At 44.5% G+C, this 14090-nt stretch overlaps 1 protein-coding gene and 1 non-coding gene across 18 annotated transcripts in view; one reads left to right on the top strand and one right to left on the bottom strand.

The window, feature by feature from the left end:
- Positions 1–672: 672 nt before the first annotated feature.
- Positions 673–778, bottom strand: LOC112209052 (U6 spliceosomal RNA). Its single transcript, XR_002943734.1, has one exon. It is a non-coding gene; the product is annotated as a U6 spliceosomal RNA (small nuclear RNA).
- Positions 779–2400: 1622 nt separating this feature from the next.
- The window catches only part of RUFY3 (RUN and FYVE domain containing 3), a 103913-nt gene continuing 92223 nt past the window's right edge, over positions 2401–14090 (top strand). For 7 of the 17 annotated variants that reach the window (XR_010156579.1, XR_010156576.1, XR_010156578.1 and 4 more), the window contains exon 1: positions 2470–2944. Coding sequence is in view for 10 of the 17 variants with exons in the window: in XM_054683028.2 (XP_054539003.1) it covers positions 2593–2944 (352 nt within the window). In the remaining 7 variants the exon portion in view is untranslated. Of the gene's footprint in view, positions 2945–14090 lie in introns of all 17 variants that reach the window. The other 10 variants (XR_010156582.1, XR_008547524.2, XR_010156581.1 and 7 more) reach the window with 4 other exon arrangements.

Below are 14090 nucleotides of genomic sequence, written 5' to 3'. Positions count from 1 at the left end.
GCACTCATTAACCCATCAGCTACATTAGTTATTTCTTCTAATGCTTCCCCTCCCCTTACCCCCACTCCCCCACAGGTCCCAGTGTGTGATGTTCCCCTCCCTATGTCCATGTGTTCTCATTGTTCAACCCCCACTTAAGAGTGAGAACATGCGGTGTTTGCTTTTCTGTTCCTGTGTTAGTTTGCTGAGAATGATGGCTTCCAGCTTCATCCATGTCCCTGCAAAAGACATGAACTCACTCTTTTTTATGGCTGCATAATTCCATGGTGTATATGTGCCACATTTTCTTTATCCAGTCTATCATTGATGGGCATTTGGGTTGGTTCCAAGTCTTTGCTATTGTAAACAGTGCTGCAATAAACATACGTGTGCATGTGTCTTTATAGTAGAATGATTTATAGTCCTTCGGGTATATACCCAGTTAATGAGATTGCTGGGTCAAATGCTTTCGGTTTTTCTTATGAAGGTATCATGCAGTTAGCAATTCCTAAAAGACAAATATGTCTTCCTATTGAGATTCTCACCAGCACCAAGAGTTAAGGCCCAAACCACCTTCAAAATGCTAAGGATATAATGAAACAGCTTTTTTCCCCCCAACTCAGTATGTTTTTATTATTGTAAGTTAAATGTTATTTTGCCAAAATGATAAAATATCCCTAATAATAATTATTTTTTAATATGGAACACTTCACAAATTTGCAGGTCATTCTCGTGCAGGGAAATGTTAATCTTTTCTGTATCGTTCCAATTTTAGTTTATGTGCTGCTGAAGTGAGTACTACTACTAATAATTATTTATTTATGTATTTATTTGAGACGAAGTTTTGCTCTTATTGCCCAGGCTAAAGTGCAGTGGTGCAATCTCGGCTCACTGCAACCTCTGCCTTCTGGTTTCAAGCGATTCTCCTGCCTCAGTCTCCCAAGTAGCTGGGATTACAGGCACTCGCCACCACGCCCAGCTAATTTTTTTTTTGTATTTTAAGTAGAGACGGGGTTTCCCCTTTTTGGTCAGGCTGGTCTCGAACTGCTGACCTCGTGATCCACCCGCTTCAGCCTCCCAAAGTGCTGGGATTACAGGCATGAGCCACCGCACCCGGCCGTAATAATTATTATTTACCCCAATGTTAAGTTGTATTTTAAACGCTTTATTTCTATTTCTTATTTAGCCCTCACAGTATCTATGAATAACATAATCATTTTACAGAGCTAGACAAATAACTTACTCAAATAGGTAGTAGGACTGGGATCAACAGGTCAGGGAAATGCCAGAAACCGAAAAGCTAAGAAATTTTCTAAGACTGTTTGAAGCTATCCTGTAAACATTTCCTTTTTGAATGCTTCTTGTTAAAAGACTCAGTGAAAAGTAGTATTGTAAGTCTCATGGTAATTGCGAGTAGTAATTTCAAGAGTGATTTACAGAGAATAACAACAGTAATAAAAATGTTTACTTTTCCTTTCAAAGAAGTACAACTTCCTCTACACAGGGAAGGGCTGAACAGAGAAGAGGAAAAAGCAGGTGGGCAAAATGTTACACAACAGTGATTTTTAATTATGAGTCAACATGGCTTCTACGCCAGCATTAAACACAAGGCTAATCAGCTAGGAATCCAGGATAAAGAACCATGAGAGTAACTGGAAATTGTCTTTATTGCCGAAAGAAATGTTTACTTAAGGGAATTACTGGATCAGTAATCATTGATTCGAATTCTCAAAGCAACGGTGGCTAATTACTAGCGAGACACGGGCACTGTGAAAGAGAAAACTGTCGACCTGTAATTGACATTTGTCGTATGAATTCTAAGCTGTTTGATTTAAAATGCACTCATGCGCACCCGCGGCACTAGAAAACCAGGGAGTTAAAGTCAAAGCAAATACAGGATTTCAGTACAGCGCACAAGACGGGAACAAAAGAGGTGGTGGAAGGAAGACACCCACCTTTGGTTTCTCACATAAAGAGCTCAATACTCAAAACAGTGAATCAACGGTTGAAGTTGCAGTGTGTGAAAGGCAAATGGTACAGTTTAATACCCGGGGGCAGGGAGGTGCTTTTTTAAAATTAGCTTTCGCCTCTTCTTCAACCCAGATCTTTGTGCCTTCGTGCTACCGATAAAGTTGGCGGTTACACGACAAAACGCCGCCAGGTATTTCGCCAGGTCTTCACCTTTCAAGCACTAGACACCTGACCGCCTTAGAGGGCCCAGCGGGGGCGGGTAAGGAAGAGGCCCAGGGCCCGAGGGTCGGGAGGGAGTCAGCCCAGCCGGAGGGAAGCGGAAGGTGGGGAGTGGGAAGAGGAGGACGCTGCCCCCTAGGGGAGCCGAGTCACAGGCTGGGGGCCGGGGCGGGAGGGGCTGGAGGAGGCGGCCGGTAGCGAGGCCGCGCCGTCGGGCGGGGCGGTCCCTCCAGCTGGCTTGGACCCTGGCGGGGCGGGCTGTGGGCCGAGCGGCGGAGCCCAGGCGCCAGCCCGTGGCCGAGAAGAAAGGTGGCGGTGGCGGCGCAGCGGACGGGACGGGGCGGCGGCTCCTCGCCCTGACCCTCTGCTCCCCCGCCCAGGCCCGGGCGCGAATCGGAGGCTGCGGCGAAGGAAGGAGTGAGCATGGCTGAGACCCCGCCGCCGCCCACCGCTGGTGCCGAAAGTTGCAGCGAGGAGCCGGCGAGGGGCGGGGAGTGGCGGCCGGAGGAGCCGCGCCGCGCTCCCGCCGGGGGCACGGACCGAGAGGGCGAGGCGGGGCCGCCGCCGGCCTCCCCCGCCGGGCAGTCGGAGCCCGACTCGCCGGTGGCCGCCCCCTTCTTCCTGCTGTACCCCGGCGATGGAGGCGCCGGCTTCGGAGTGCGCCCGCCGCCGCAGCAGCAGCGCTCCTGGAGGACCCCGCCGTCCCCCGGCTCCCCGCTGCCCTTCCTGCTGCTGAGCTACCCGAGCGGCGGCGGCAGCGGCAGCGGCAAGCACCGTGAGTGGCGGAGGGGCATGGGGACGCCCGCGGGGAAAGGGGCATTCGGCTGGGGAGGGCCGGCCCTGCCCCCGCGGAGCTCCGCCTCCCGCGGGGTGACCCGAGCCGGGCGGCCGGGAGGCGGGGGCTCTAGGGGCTGCCCTCGGGAAGCTGTTGTCCCGAGGCGCCCGGTGAGGAGGCAGCGGGACGACCTCGGTTCGGGCGCCGGAGTCTACCTCCGCGTCTCCCCAGGCCGCGACTCCTGCCTGGCCTGGTCTCTCTCCCGTCTTGGGCTGGGCGCTGGTCTTCGCCGGCCTCCCACGTGCTTGGGCGGGGGCAAGAAGCGGCCCGCCTGCCCCCCTCCACCCGGGGCGCCCTGGCCCTGTCCCGGGTCCTGGGCTGGGAACCTTCCCCGAAGGAGTCTAAGAGGGGGCGGCGCCCGGAGACCCCGTGGCCCCTCTGACCCGCCTTTTTCGGGCTCCCGGCGCCGCGGCAGCTGAGTAGGTGTGGCCGCTGCGCCGCCGCCGCCAGTGCGGCCTTAGTAATACTAGTAACTAATTTTTTACGAGCGTTCCTTCCATGCCGGTAAATATGACAGATCCGTCCCCCGGAGTGGAAAGAGAAATCGGAGCGGTGCATGAGAAGACAAGAAGGGAATGTGTGGCTTTGGAAGGGTACCTCCCAGGGTTATATCGGTTGTCGGGAAGAGGCCTCCACTTTTAAAGCCACTGGCACACGCGAGCGCTCTGAATGCAGCTGACCCACACTCCGTGCTGTATTTTTTATTAGTGAACTGTTTACTGTACTGGCAAATGAGTAGGGCCCTAGAGTCGTCAATGAATATAAGGACTCTTAGAGGAATGTTAAATCTGATTTTCAAATACAAGCTCTTAAAGTATGAAAATGTGGCTGACGATACAAGGCATGCTGTAAGTGCCAAATACTTTGCTGTATGAGTTCTGAAAAGGGAGACAGAAACTTGCCTGAAGCGATGAGGGAAGGACCTTTCCCACCATACACCCTATATTCTTAAAGCACAAGTACAAATCTTTTAGCTGCTCTGCCCTGCCAAGAAACCCTGACTCACCTTTTCTGCCCCGATCCATCTCCTAGGAAAAGATAATATTTATTGATTATTTCCTATGTGCATGTGCTGTGATAATCATGGTTAATAAGTTTGTGTGCACCAAACTGAATGCCACTTTTTCAGATGCGGAAGCTCGATTTATCCCAAGTAACAGCTTAAGAGAAGGAATGCAGTTGACCCAGATTCCTTTTCTGCTAAACCCATGCTCTTTAAATCTAACAAGAGATCCAAAACTGTGATGGTGGGTGACAGGTTAACAGGAAGGGTCTATGGGATTCAGCTGGAGGTTGCCCAGTGTTCACACCTCCTTACTACTTACTGAGTAATAAGTCAGTGGGCAGACACTGACCATTGACTGTCTTAGTGAAGCCATAGTTTGTGTGTTGGAGTGGTCTGCACTAATGTGCAGATGGATTGTCAGCTCATGGCAGAAGTGAGTCTTCCTATACAGAGGAGGCAGAAATAAGAATCTTCTCAAGGAGACTTTGCTTTTGTTTTCTGAGGAATCCTTCTACTTTGTACTTTAAGCACCGCCTCTTTTTTTGTTTGCACCAAAAATGTTCTCTTTCTGTGTAATCTACATATTAAGCATGCTACTATAGAAAGAAGACTGTCATTTCTCTGTAACAGTTATGGTACAAGGTTTGATGTAGAGGAACTTTTCAACTATTGAACAGTATCAGTTGTGGGAATTACCTGAATTTCAGTTGACTGGACTCCCTCATTGTTAAAGGTTATCTTTATGTTATTAATTATTGTAGAAAATAACAGTATTTTGTTACTCTTATCGGTTAATACTGTTGCTTAAGCATGATCAAGATCGGGACTAGAGGACTTAAAGCTAAAGTTTTATGAGCGTGATCTCAGTCTCTACCTTAGGATACTAGCAAATGTATGGTGTTTTTTTGTTTTTGAGACGGAGTCTCGCTCTGTCGCCCAGGCTGGAGTGCAGTGGCATGACCTCTGCTCACTGCAACCTCCGCCTCCCGATTTCAAACGATTCTCCTGCCTCAGCCTCCTGAGTAGCTGGGATTACAGGCACCTACCATTTTTAGTATTTTTAGTAGAGACGAGGTTTCACCACGTTGGCCAGGCTGTTATCGAACTCCTGACCTCAAATGATCCGCTTGCCTCGGCCTCCCAAAGTGCTGGGATTACAGGGGTGAGCCGCCGTGCCCAGCCAGTATCGTGTTTTTTGTTACCACGTAAGTTCTAATATTTCCTCATGGTCTTTATTTTTGAAATAGTTTATTGATGTGTATGTGTTCAGAAAAGTTAGTGGGAATATATACGTGTCCCACTTCCTCTGCTTTTAAAGATTAGTGACTGAGAACATTTCATATTAGCAAAAAAAAAATCACCGTTACATGTTTTATTTAAATATAAAATTGATTCAAAATAGTTTTTGTTTTGGACTGAGTTTTTGTTTTTACCTGTTAACGTTTATATGTACTTTAGAACGTAAGCATACTTACAGAAAGGAGCACTCTAGATATGAATAAAAAGTTCCTTGTTACCCTGCAGAGTCAATGGAATATTGCTTTCTGTAATGTATCTGGATATCAGAACTTTGATTCTCTTGACTACTCATTTAAGAAATTGGAGACCAGGCCAGGTGCTGGTGGCTCACACCTGTAGTCCCAGCCCTTTGGGAGACTAAGGCAAAGGATCACTTGAGTCCAGAAGTTCAGGGCTGCAGTAAGCTGTGACTGCACCATTGCACTCCTGCCTGACAAACAGAATGAAACCCTGTTTTTAAAAAAATAAAAATAAAATATATGAACACTTGAGACCAAACAGTTTTTGTTTGTTTTTTATTTTGTGTTTTTGAGACAGTCTCACTCTGTGCTCAGGCTAGAGTGCAGTGGTGCAATCTGGGCTGACTGCAACCTCTTCCTCCCAGGTTCAAGAGATTCTCCTGCCTCAGCCTCCCAAGTAGTTGGGATTACAGGTGCGCACCACTACCCCAGCTTTTTTTTTTTTTTTTTTTTTGTATTTTAGTAGAGACCATGTTGGCCAGGCTGCTCTCGAACTAGACTCAAGCGATCCACCCTCCTCGGCCTCACAAGTGATGGGATTACAGGTGTAAGCCACCACACCTGGCCCCAAACAGTTTTTAAAAGACTTCTTAATTACGAGAATGGTACATGGACTCAACTTCAATGCCTAGTGAATACTACAATGACTGGCATCTGCCTCTTTAGCAACCCAATTTTTAACTCTCAGTAATGTATTTGCCAAAAGTTCATAAAATATTATAGCTTTGACTGTGTATTAAGGTGGTATTATCTTTTTATTTTAGAAATCTTGAGTGTACTTAGAGGTTTTAAAAATTAAATTTTACATTTGAGTTCAGAAGCTCTGTTTTTAAATAACAGTGCTGAAGAATAGCAAAAATGTGTGAGACTGGAACAGTGGCTCAAGCCTGCAATCCCAGCACTTTGGGAGGCCTAGGCAGGAGTATCACTTGAGCCCAGGAATTGGAGACCAGCCTGTACATAAGCAGACTCTGTCTCTACAAAAAAAAATTTTTTTTTAATTAAAAATAAATTAGCTGGGCATGGTGGCACATGCCTCTGGTGCCAACTACTCAGGAGTCTGAGGTGGGAGGATGGCATGAGTCTGGGAAGTTGAGGATGCAGTGAGTCGTGATCACACCACTGTATTCCAGTCATGGTAATAGAGCAAGATGCTGTTTCATAAAAAAGTTTGTAAATAGAAGGTAGCCTAAACTTTTCAGGGTTTGTCACATGAATTGTTTTGTTCCAAAATCTTGCAGGATATAATATCCATGAAATCAGTATGCTTCAATGCAGTGTGAAAGGAGACTTCTGATGTGCCTTGTTGGGGATTATGTCTCTTTCTGAGTCTTTGAGTGCTGGTAATCTGCTAGGTTTTTATACTTCTAACTTTAAATCTCACAAAACTCTCTGCCATGCCTTTTAAAATTTGATTTTATAAAAAGTACAAGTAATACATGAATCTATGCTCATTGTTTAAATGTTTCATAATACAAAAGTACAGTTACAAAGTGAACTTTCTTCTTTGTGGACCTCCAGCACCCTCCCCCCGGTTCCTTATTGGAGGATGCCCACTTTTGAGTTCGGGGAGTTTTCATCCTGAACTTTTTCATGCATTTACAGACATGTATGTTTTTATATTTCATGGTGGCTTTATCCTCTTGGTGTATGTATGACCTTCCATGCCAGTTTCTCAGCAACTACAATTTGTAAGGAGGATCTGCTTGCAGGCCATGGTGTAATACTTTTAATGTTTTCCTTTTCCATCCTGCCGTTAGAGATCGTCTTGTGAATGGACAGGATAGACAAAAGATGGCTTCCCTTTAGTGTTGGATGGAAGAGGCACCCTGCTGTTTGCACAGTTACCAGCTTCTATTTAGTTATTCTTTTCTCCTTCCAACTCCCACAACTACGGCAAACATTGTTCAAGGCAATGCTATGCAAATAGCCCACATCCTTGCCCTTGTCTTTTCTCTCCCAGTTAAGGCAGTGTCCAAAAAAGTGTCCCACTCACCAGGTAGCAGCTTTCTGTATTTTTAAGTGCTGTTTTGAGATAGGAGGAAGGCTAGAAGAGGAATAGAAGAAAAAGAATCTTGAAAAGGACTGGCAGCGTTACTATGACTACCCACTTCAAAGTTGAGTATACTTAACAGCGAGTGCCATGATTAAGCCCCTGATAGTGCAGAGAATGAGGTACCTAGAAGCCTTTGTCTCTGACAGATGCACTTGAAAAATCCATTGTATGGGGAAGGAGGTTCGAAATATACATGTAAACCCAGGAATTAGTGTTTAAGGGGAGAAAATTTATGCTTGCAATTTCATTAACATATATACACACACAAGTATACAGATATGTATATATCATATATATTGCATGCATGCATGTATGTATATGTAGATTGTATATGTGTTTGTGTAAAATATATATTTTTTAGTTTTTCCTCTGTGGACATTTCTGTTATTGTCTCTCTTCTTTTTTAATTGTTTAGTAGTACTCTAGAAAACAGTAAAGGTCGGGTGCGGTGGCTCACGCCTGTAATCCCATCACTTTGGGAGGCCAAGGCGGGCGGATCACCTGAGGTCGGGAGTTCGAGACCAACCTGACCAACATGGAGAAACCCTGTCTCTACTCAAAATACAAAATTAGCTGGGCATGGTGACGCACACCTGTGATCCCAGCTACTCAGGAGTTTGAGGCAGGAGAATCACTTGAACCCGGGAGGTAGAGGTTGTGGTGAGCCGAGATTGCGCCATTGCACTCCAGCCTGGGCAACAAGAGCAAAACTCCATCTCAAAAAAAAAAAAAAGAAAAAGAAAACAGTATACCTGGTCAGGAATTGAACACATGTTTTTTGTTTTATTTATTAAAATTTTTATTTTATATAAAGAGATATGTCAATGGGCCAGGCATGGTGGCTCATGCCTGTAATCCCAGCACTTTGGGAGGCCAAGGCAGGTGGATCACTTGAGGTCAGGAGTTCAAGACCAGCCTGGCCAACATGGTGAAACCCCGTCTCTACTAAAAATACAAAAAAATTAGCCAGGTATGGTAGTGCACGCCCGTAATCCCAGCTACTGGGGAAGCTGAGGCAGGAGAATCGCTTGAACCCGGGAGGCAGAGGTTACAGTGAGCCAAGATCCGCCACTACACTCCAGCCTGGGCCACAGAGCGAGACTCCGTCTGAAAAAAAAAAAAAAAAAAAAAAAAAAAAAAAAAAAAAAAAAAAAAAAAAAAGAAGTATGTCAAAGAAGAGTCAAAGTGAAAATAAACAATTTTTTAAAAAAAGAGATGAGGTCTCACTGTGTTGCCCGGGCTGGTCTTGGACTCCTGGGCTCAGGTGATCCTCCTGCCTCGGCCTTCCAAAGTGCTGGGATTACAGGCATGAACCACCATGTCCGGCCTCAAGCACGTGTTAATCAGTTCACCTGCTGTATGCTTCTTTAAACTTTGAAAAGGCAAAAGTACTTTATTGTGTTTTGTAAACATAGAGGCATCTGCCCAAGCTGGAACATATGAGGGAAATGGTCAAACTTTCAGAACCCCAAAGGATTGGGCATGGTTACCTTCATACTAGTAGTTTTGGAAACAGCAGAGTGATGTGTGACTTTTTAAAACACAGATTTTCGGTATTTTCAATGTAGATCAGTGTCCTCATTTACCATTCTGTGATTCATAAATCTGTTAGCCCTCTGCTCTTTTCCAACCCTGTTAAGAAGGCAAAGAGCCATTTTCTGATCCATTAAGTGCCTTTTGTCAAATAGTAGATAAAAAGCACCCACCCATATACAAACCTCAGAAATGTAGCATCTTTCCAAGGATGTGTAACTGCCAGAGATCTGGAGTTTAGGTGTTCAGTGTCTTGGTGCAGTTGGCTCCTTCCACACACAGCTGACATGACCTTGGACCTCCTGAGCTACTGAGGGACAGGTAGCTGGGTCATGCCCCCATTTCCTTCCTCACGACTAAACACTCTGCTTGCCTTCCTGATTCTGCCTTTGTGAGCAGGGCTCCCTGAACTCTCACAGTTTGTCTTCCCAGCCAATTCTCCCCTTCTTTTCTGCCACCACCTTTTTGTTGCACCTTTTCTGGCCTGGCATTATCAAAAAGTCAAATCACCCTTTTTATTGACAGAGCAACAATTTCAGAATATCAGATGTAATCTTTGAGTCTTTCTTTGGTTGCTCCCCTTCTGATAATCATAGACTCATTCTTTGTAGACAGAGTTTTCTTTTTTCTTCCCATCTTAGTTTGATTCTGGACACTAGAGTGTCCTAAAAGGCTCTTCATTATATAACAAATTTTTTTTGTAGTTCTGAAACCCAAACAATTACCAATAAAAGATGTGACTGTAAAATCATAATAATACTAGTGGCCACCATTTGTGGGATATTTTTGTGTGCCGTGCAGAGAGCTAGAAACTTCACATGTAATAGTACTTAGCACTTTTTTGAACTGAAGCCAGGGAATGAATTCATATTTCTCAATAGTCAGCCTTCAAAGCGCATGTTCTTAATCACTGTACGTTCCCTCACCACCAAGGTCTTAAAGAAGCTGGTTTGAGTGGAGAGCAGTAAAGGTTGCTGGGTAGGAGGGATAGCAGAGGAAAGGTGGCAAAGAAAGCAACTTTGGGGACTAAAAGACAAGTATTGGCCTCAAAACATATTCACTTGACTATATTCTGTCTTGTATCTTTTCCCTTTTTTTAAATTTTTCATAGAAATCTACATGTTTAAGAGGTAGGATTTTATCAAGAAGCTAAGAGACCATATTTTTCTAGTATGGGCTATAGATAGTAAAAAGTCTAGATGTATGATGATGGAAGTGTAGCAGAATAAACTGGATGAAATAATTTTTTTGTTGGCAATATTTTTCAAAATTCCTTAAATAATTAAAAGAACTAACTAAAAAATGGGCTGCCCCTTTATCATTGCACAATAGGCAACCTGTAGCCAACATAAATAAAAGTAGAATCCCATTTTTGATGAATTTTACAGGACATCACACCTATTACATGTCTACTCAATCCTTACTAATTTTGAAACACACTCCCTACTTTGTGAAGTGGCTCAGGTTATGAGCTGTAGAATTTGTTGTGGGAAGTCAGTAGCACACCATAAGCATTAAAAAATTGGTTTGAAATTGTGTGAAAGGAAATTTTTTTTTGTTTTGTTTGCTTTTTTGAGATGGAGTTTCACTTTTGTTGCCCAGTTTGGAGTGCAATGGGGCAATCTTGCCTCACAGCAACCTCTGCTTCCCGGGTTTAGCTGATTCTCCTGCCTCAGTCTCCTGAGTAGCAGGGACTATGGGCATGCACCACCACACCCACCTAATTTTTGTATTTTAGTAGAGACGGGGTTTTGCCATGTTGGCCAGGCTGGTCTTGAATTCCTGACCTCAAGGGATCCGCCCGCCCCAACCTCCCAAAGTGTTGGGATTACAGGCGTGAGCCACCATGGCTGGCCAGGAAATGTTTTTAGAGTTACAAAGCAAAGCAGTGGTACTTGAGAAGGTAAGTAGCAATATGGCCATGCCCCCTACTGTATTTGAATAATTGTGAAAAGGTTCATAGTCTCCCTAAAACTTCTCAGGGCTGCTGGCCAAGGTGGCGTTCCCTCTCTTTGCAAAGCCTTTTTTATCTGACATGCTCCCTACCGACCGGACAAGATACTCAGCTTTGTCAGAGGGAGTGGTGGGGCGGGGGTGGGAAAGTTTGGAAGAAAGGTGTGGGAACCTTATGATGTGTAGGAAAGGAGAGCCTGGCAGGCCAAGACAGCAAAAAGCAGGTGGAAAGCTGAAGTCGTTGTAGCATGTCGCCTTTTAGAGTGTGATTCTTCTAACTTCAGAATCTGTTTAGGGACTCTCCACAGACATTTATCTACTTCTGCTGTCTTTTTTATGAACTTAGGAAATCTGATCACTTGAGGTGAGAATGCTTGGTAAAATTCTGACCCATCTCTCTTCCTTCCTCAAAATCTGAGAGATACCACTGTAACCCTCTGCTCACATCTCCTTTTTACTTTCCTTTGCCTCTGTCCCATAAACATTTATCCTTACTGACTTTCATTTTATATATTGATAGGGTTTTTCCAGAACTCTCAAAGGAGAAGCACTTATCATAGTGCAGTTATGGTGACATTTACTTACTGCTTACTTTGTGCCAAGTGCCATGCTAAGCATTTAACTCCGAAATAGTTAATATTATTATCCCCATTTTGTTAATGTAGAAATGGGCACAGAGAAGTAACTTGCCAAGGTTACTCAGCAGCTAGGTGGTGGACCTAGGATTCACTGTGAGCATGCTGACTCCAGAGTCCACATTGCTGTGTCACACTCTTTCATCACCTCCCGTAACTGGAATCAGGTCCTAGATTAGAGGCACGTCTTCAGGCAACCAGCCCTCTGGTTCCATATTCTACTCACTAATGCCCTATTTACTAAAAATGAGTAAATTAATGAAACTCAAGAGTCACCAATCTGATAGAAAAAATGGTTGTATATGTAAAAAACGCTGAATAGGTCCATTTATAACAGACATTAAGACTTTACTAAACACCTAAAATTGTCTGTTTCTTGTCTATTGCCTTGTTCTTTCTTCTGCATCCCTAGCATATGGGAGGTACCCTGTACATGTTGAGTGAATTAATCTGTTATGTACATGTAATGAAGCCAGTGTTAGACTGACCTGTTTGTTGGGGCATAAATATGGTTTGATTTTATAGAATTTGGGGGTTTTCACAATTGAAGTGAAACATGAGGGTGGAAAAATGCCATTGCAAGGCTATATACATATCTATACCAGCAAGTATCTATTGAGAGTCTGGTATTTGGTAGGTACTATTTTGAGTAGATACGTAAGAGGTATGCAAAATGCATATTTCTTTGGTGGAGCTTCTGGTCTTTGTGGAGCTAGTTATTTAGTTTCATTTTACAACTGAGTAAATTGAGGCAAGAGGAGGATAAATTTCCCAAGGTCACCTACTAAGTTTTTGCTAGCTTTACGTCTGTGTAAATTATTGCCTGCAGCCACTGAGCCATGAAATCAGTTTTACTTTTCAGGGTAGAGGTTATTTTTAATCTTATGCTGGTTAATTTTAACAAGTGAAAAGATGATGCATTATAATACTCCTGGTAGTGTTTGTTTCTAACAAAGTAATGATAAATCAACTTTCTGAGTATATCAGTTTATAGTTGTTGTCAACTTTGGTTAATATCTATAAAGTGACACTGAGCCTATGAAGTGTATAAACTTAAAATTGAAGAAATCTTGAAATCAGAGGTAGACATAATAGATTGTGGTTCTGGGAAAGGAGGTGGGAGGGTGTACTGGAGCATGTGAAATAATCATGATCATTGAGTTGAATAATCATATAATTTAACAGAAACATCTGGGCTTTCCACCAATGTCATCATGATGATGATTCATCAAAGATACCCTTTCATGGCTGGATGCGGTGGCTCATGCCTGTAATCCCCCAGCACTTTGGGAGGCCGAGGCACGTGGATCTCTCGAGGTCAGGAGTTCAAGACCAGGCTGGCCAACATGGCGAAACCCTGTCTCTACTAAAAACACAAAAGTTAGCCAGGTCCGGTGGTGTGTGCCCATAATCCCAGCTACTTGGGAGTCTGAGGCAGTGAGGCAGAAGAATCGCTTGAACCCGGGAGGCAGAGGTTGCAGTGAGCCGCGATCGTGCCACTGCACCCTAACCCGGGTGAGAGTAACACTGTCTCCAAAAAAAAAAAAAAAAAAAAGGTACCCTTTCATGCTAACAGCAACTAGTGAAAAACTAGTGAAATAGGGGGAAAATGAGATTTTTCTTCTTAAATTATGAAACTGTGATTCAGGAAGCTGCCAAACAGAACTTTGTGAGCTTTACAAATTTAGTTGCACAACTTGACAAATTTTAGGAAGAAGTTTCTATTCTGCATTATGAAAATCAGAAATAACCCAGATGCCTACCAACATGAAAATGAATCAGAAGGCCAGGCGCAGTGGCCAATGCCTGTAATCCCAGCACTTTGGGAGGCCAAGGCGGGCAGATCACGAGGTCAGGAGATCAAGACCATCCTGGCTAACCCGATGAAACCCCATCTGTACTAAAAATATAAAAAATTAGCCGGGCATGAATGGCATACGCCTGTAGTCCCAGCTACTTGGGAGGCTGAGGCAGGAGAATCACTTGAACCCGGCAGGTGGAGGTTGCAATGAGCCGAGATCGTGCCACTGCACTCCAGCCTGGGTGACAGAGTGAGACTCCATCTCAAAAAAAAAAAAAGAAAATAAATCAGAATGTGTTTTTGTTATTGTTTTTTTGAGACGGAGTCTCTCTCTCTTGCCCAGGCTGGAGTGTAGTGGCATGACCTCGGCTCACTGTAACCTCCGCCTCCTGGCTTCAAGCAATTCTCCTGCCTCAGTCCCCTGAGTAGCTGGGATTACAGGCACGTACCACATTGCCTGGCTAATTTTTGTATTTTTAGTAGAGACGGGGTTTCACCATGTTGGCCAGGCAGGACTTGATCTCCTGACCTCAAGTGGTCCACCCGCCTCAGCCTCCCGAAGTG

The sequence above is a fragment of the Pan troglodytes genome, chromosome 3, assembly GCF_028858775.2.
Source record: "Pan troglodytes isolate AG18354 chromosome 3, NHGRI_mPanTro3-v2.0_pri, whole genome shotgun sequence".
NCBI classification, from domain to species: Eukaryota; Metazoa; Chordata; class Mammalia; order Primates; family Hominidae; genus Pan; species Pan troglodytes.
The sequence above is the reverse complement of the archived record's forward strand: the minus strand, read 5'-3'. Positions and strand labels throughout refer to the sequence as shown.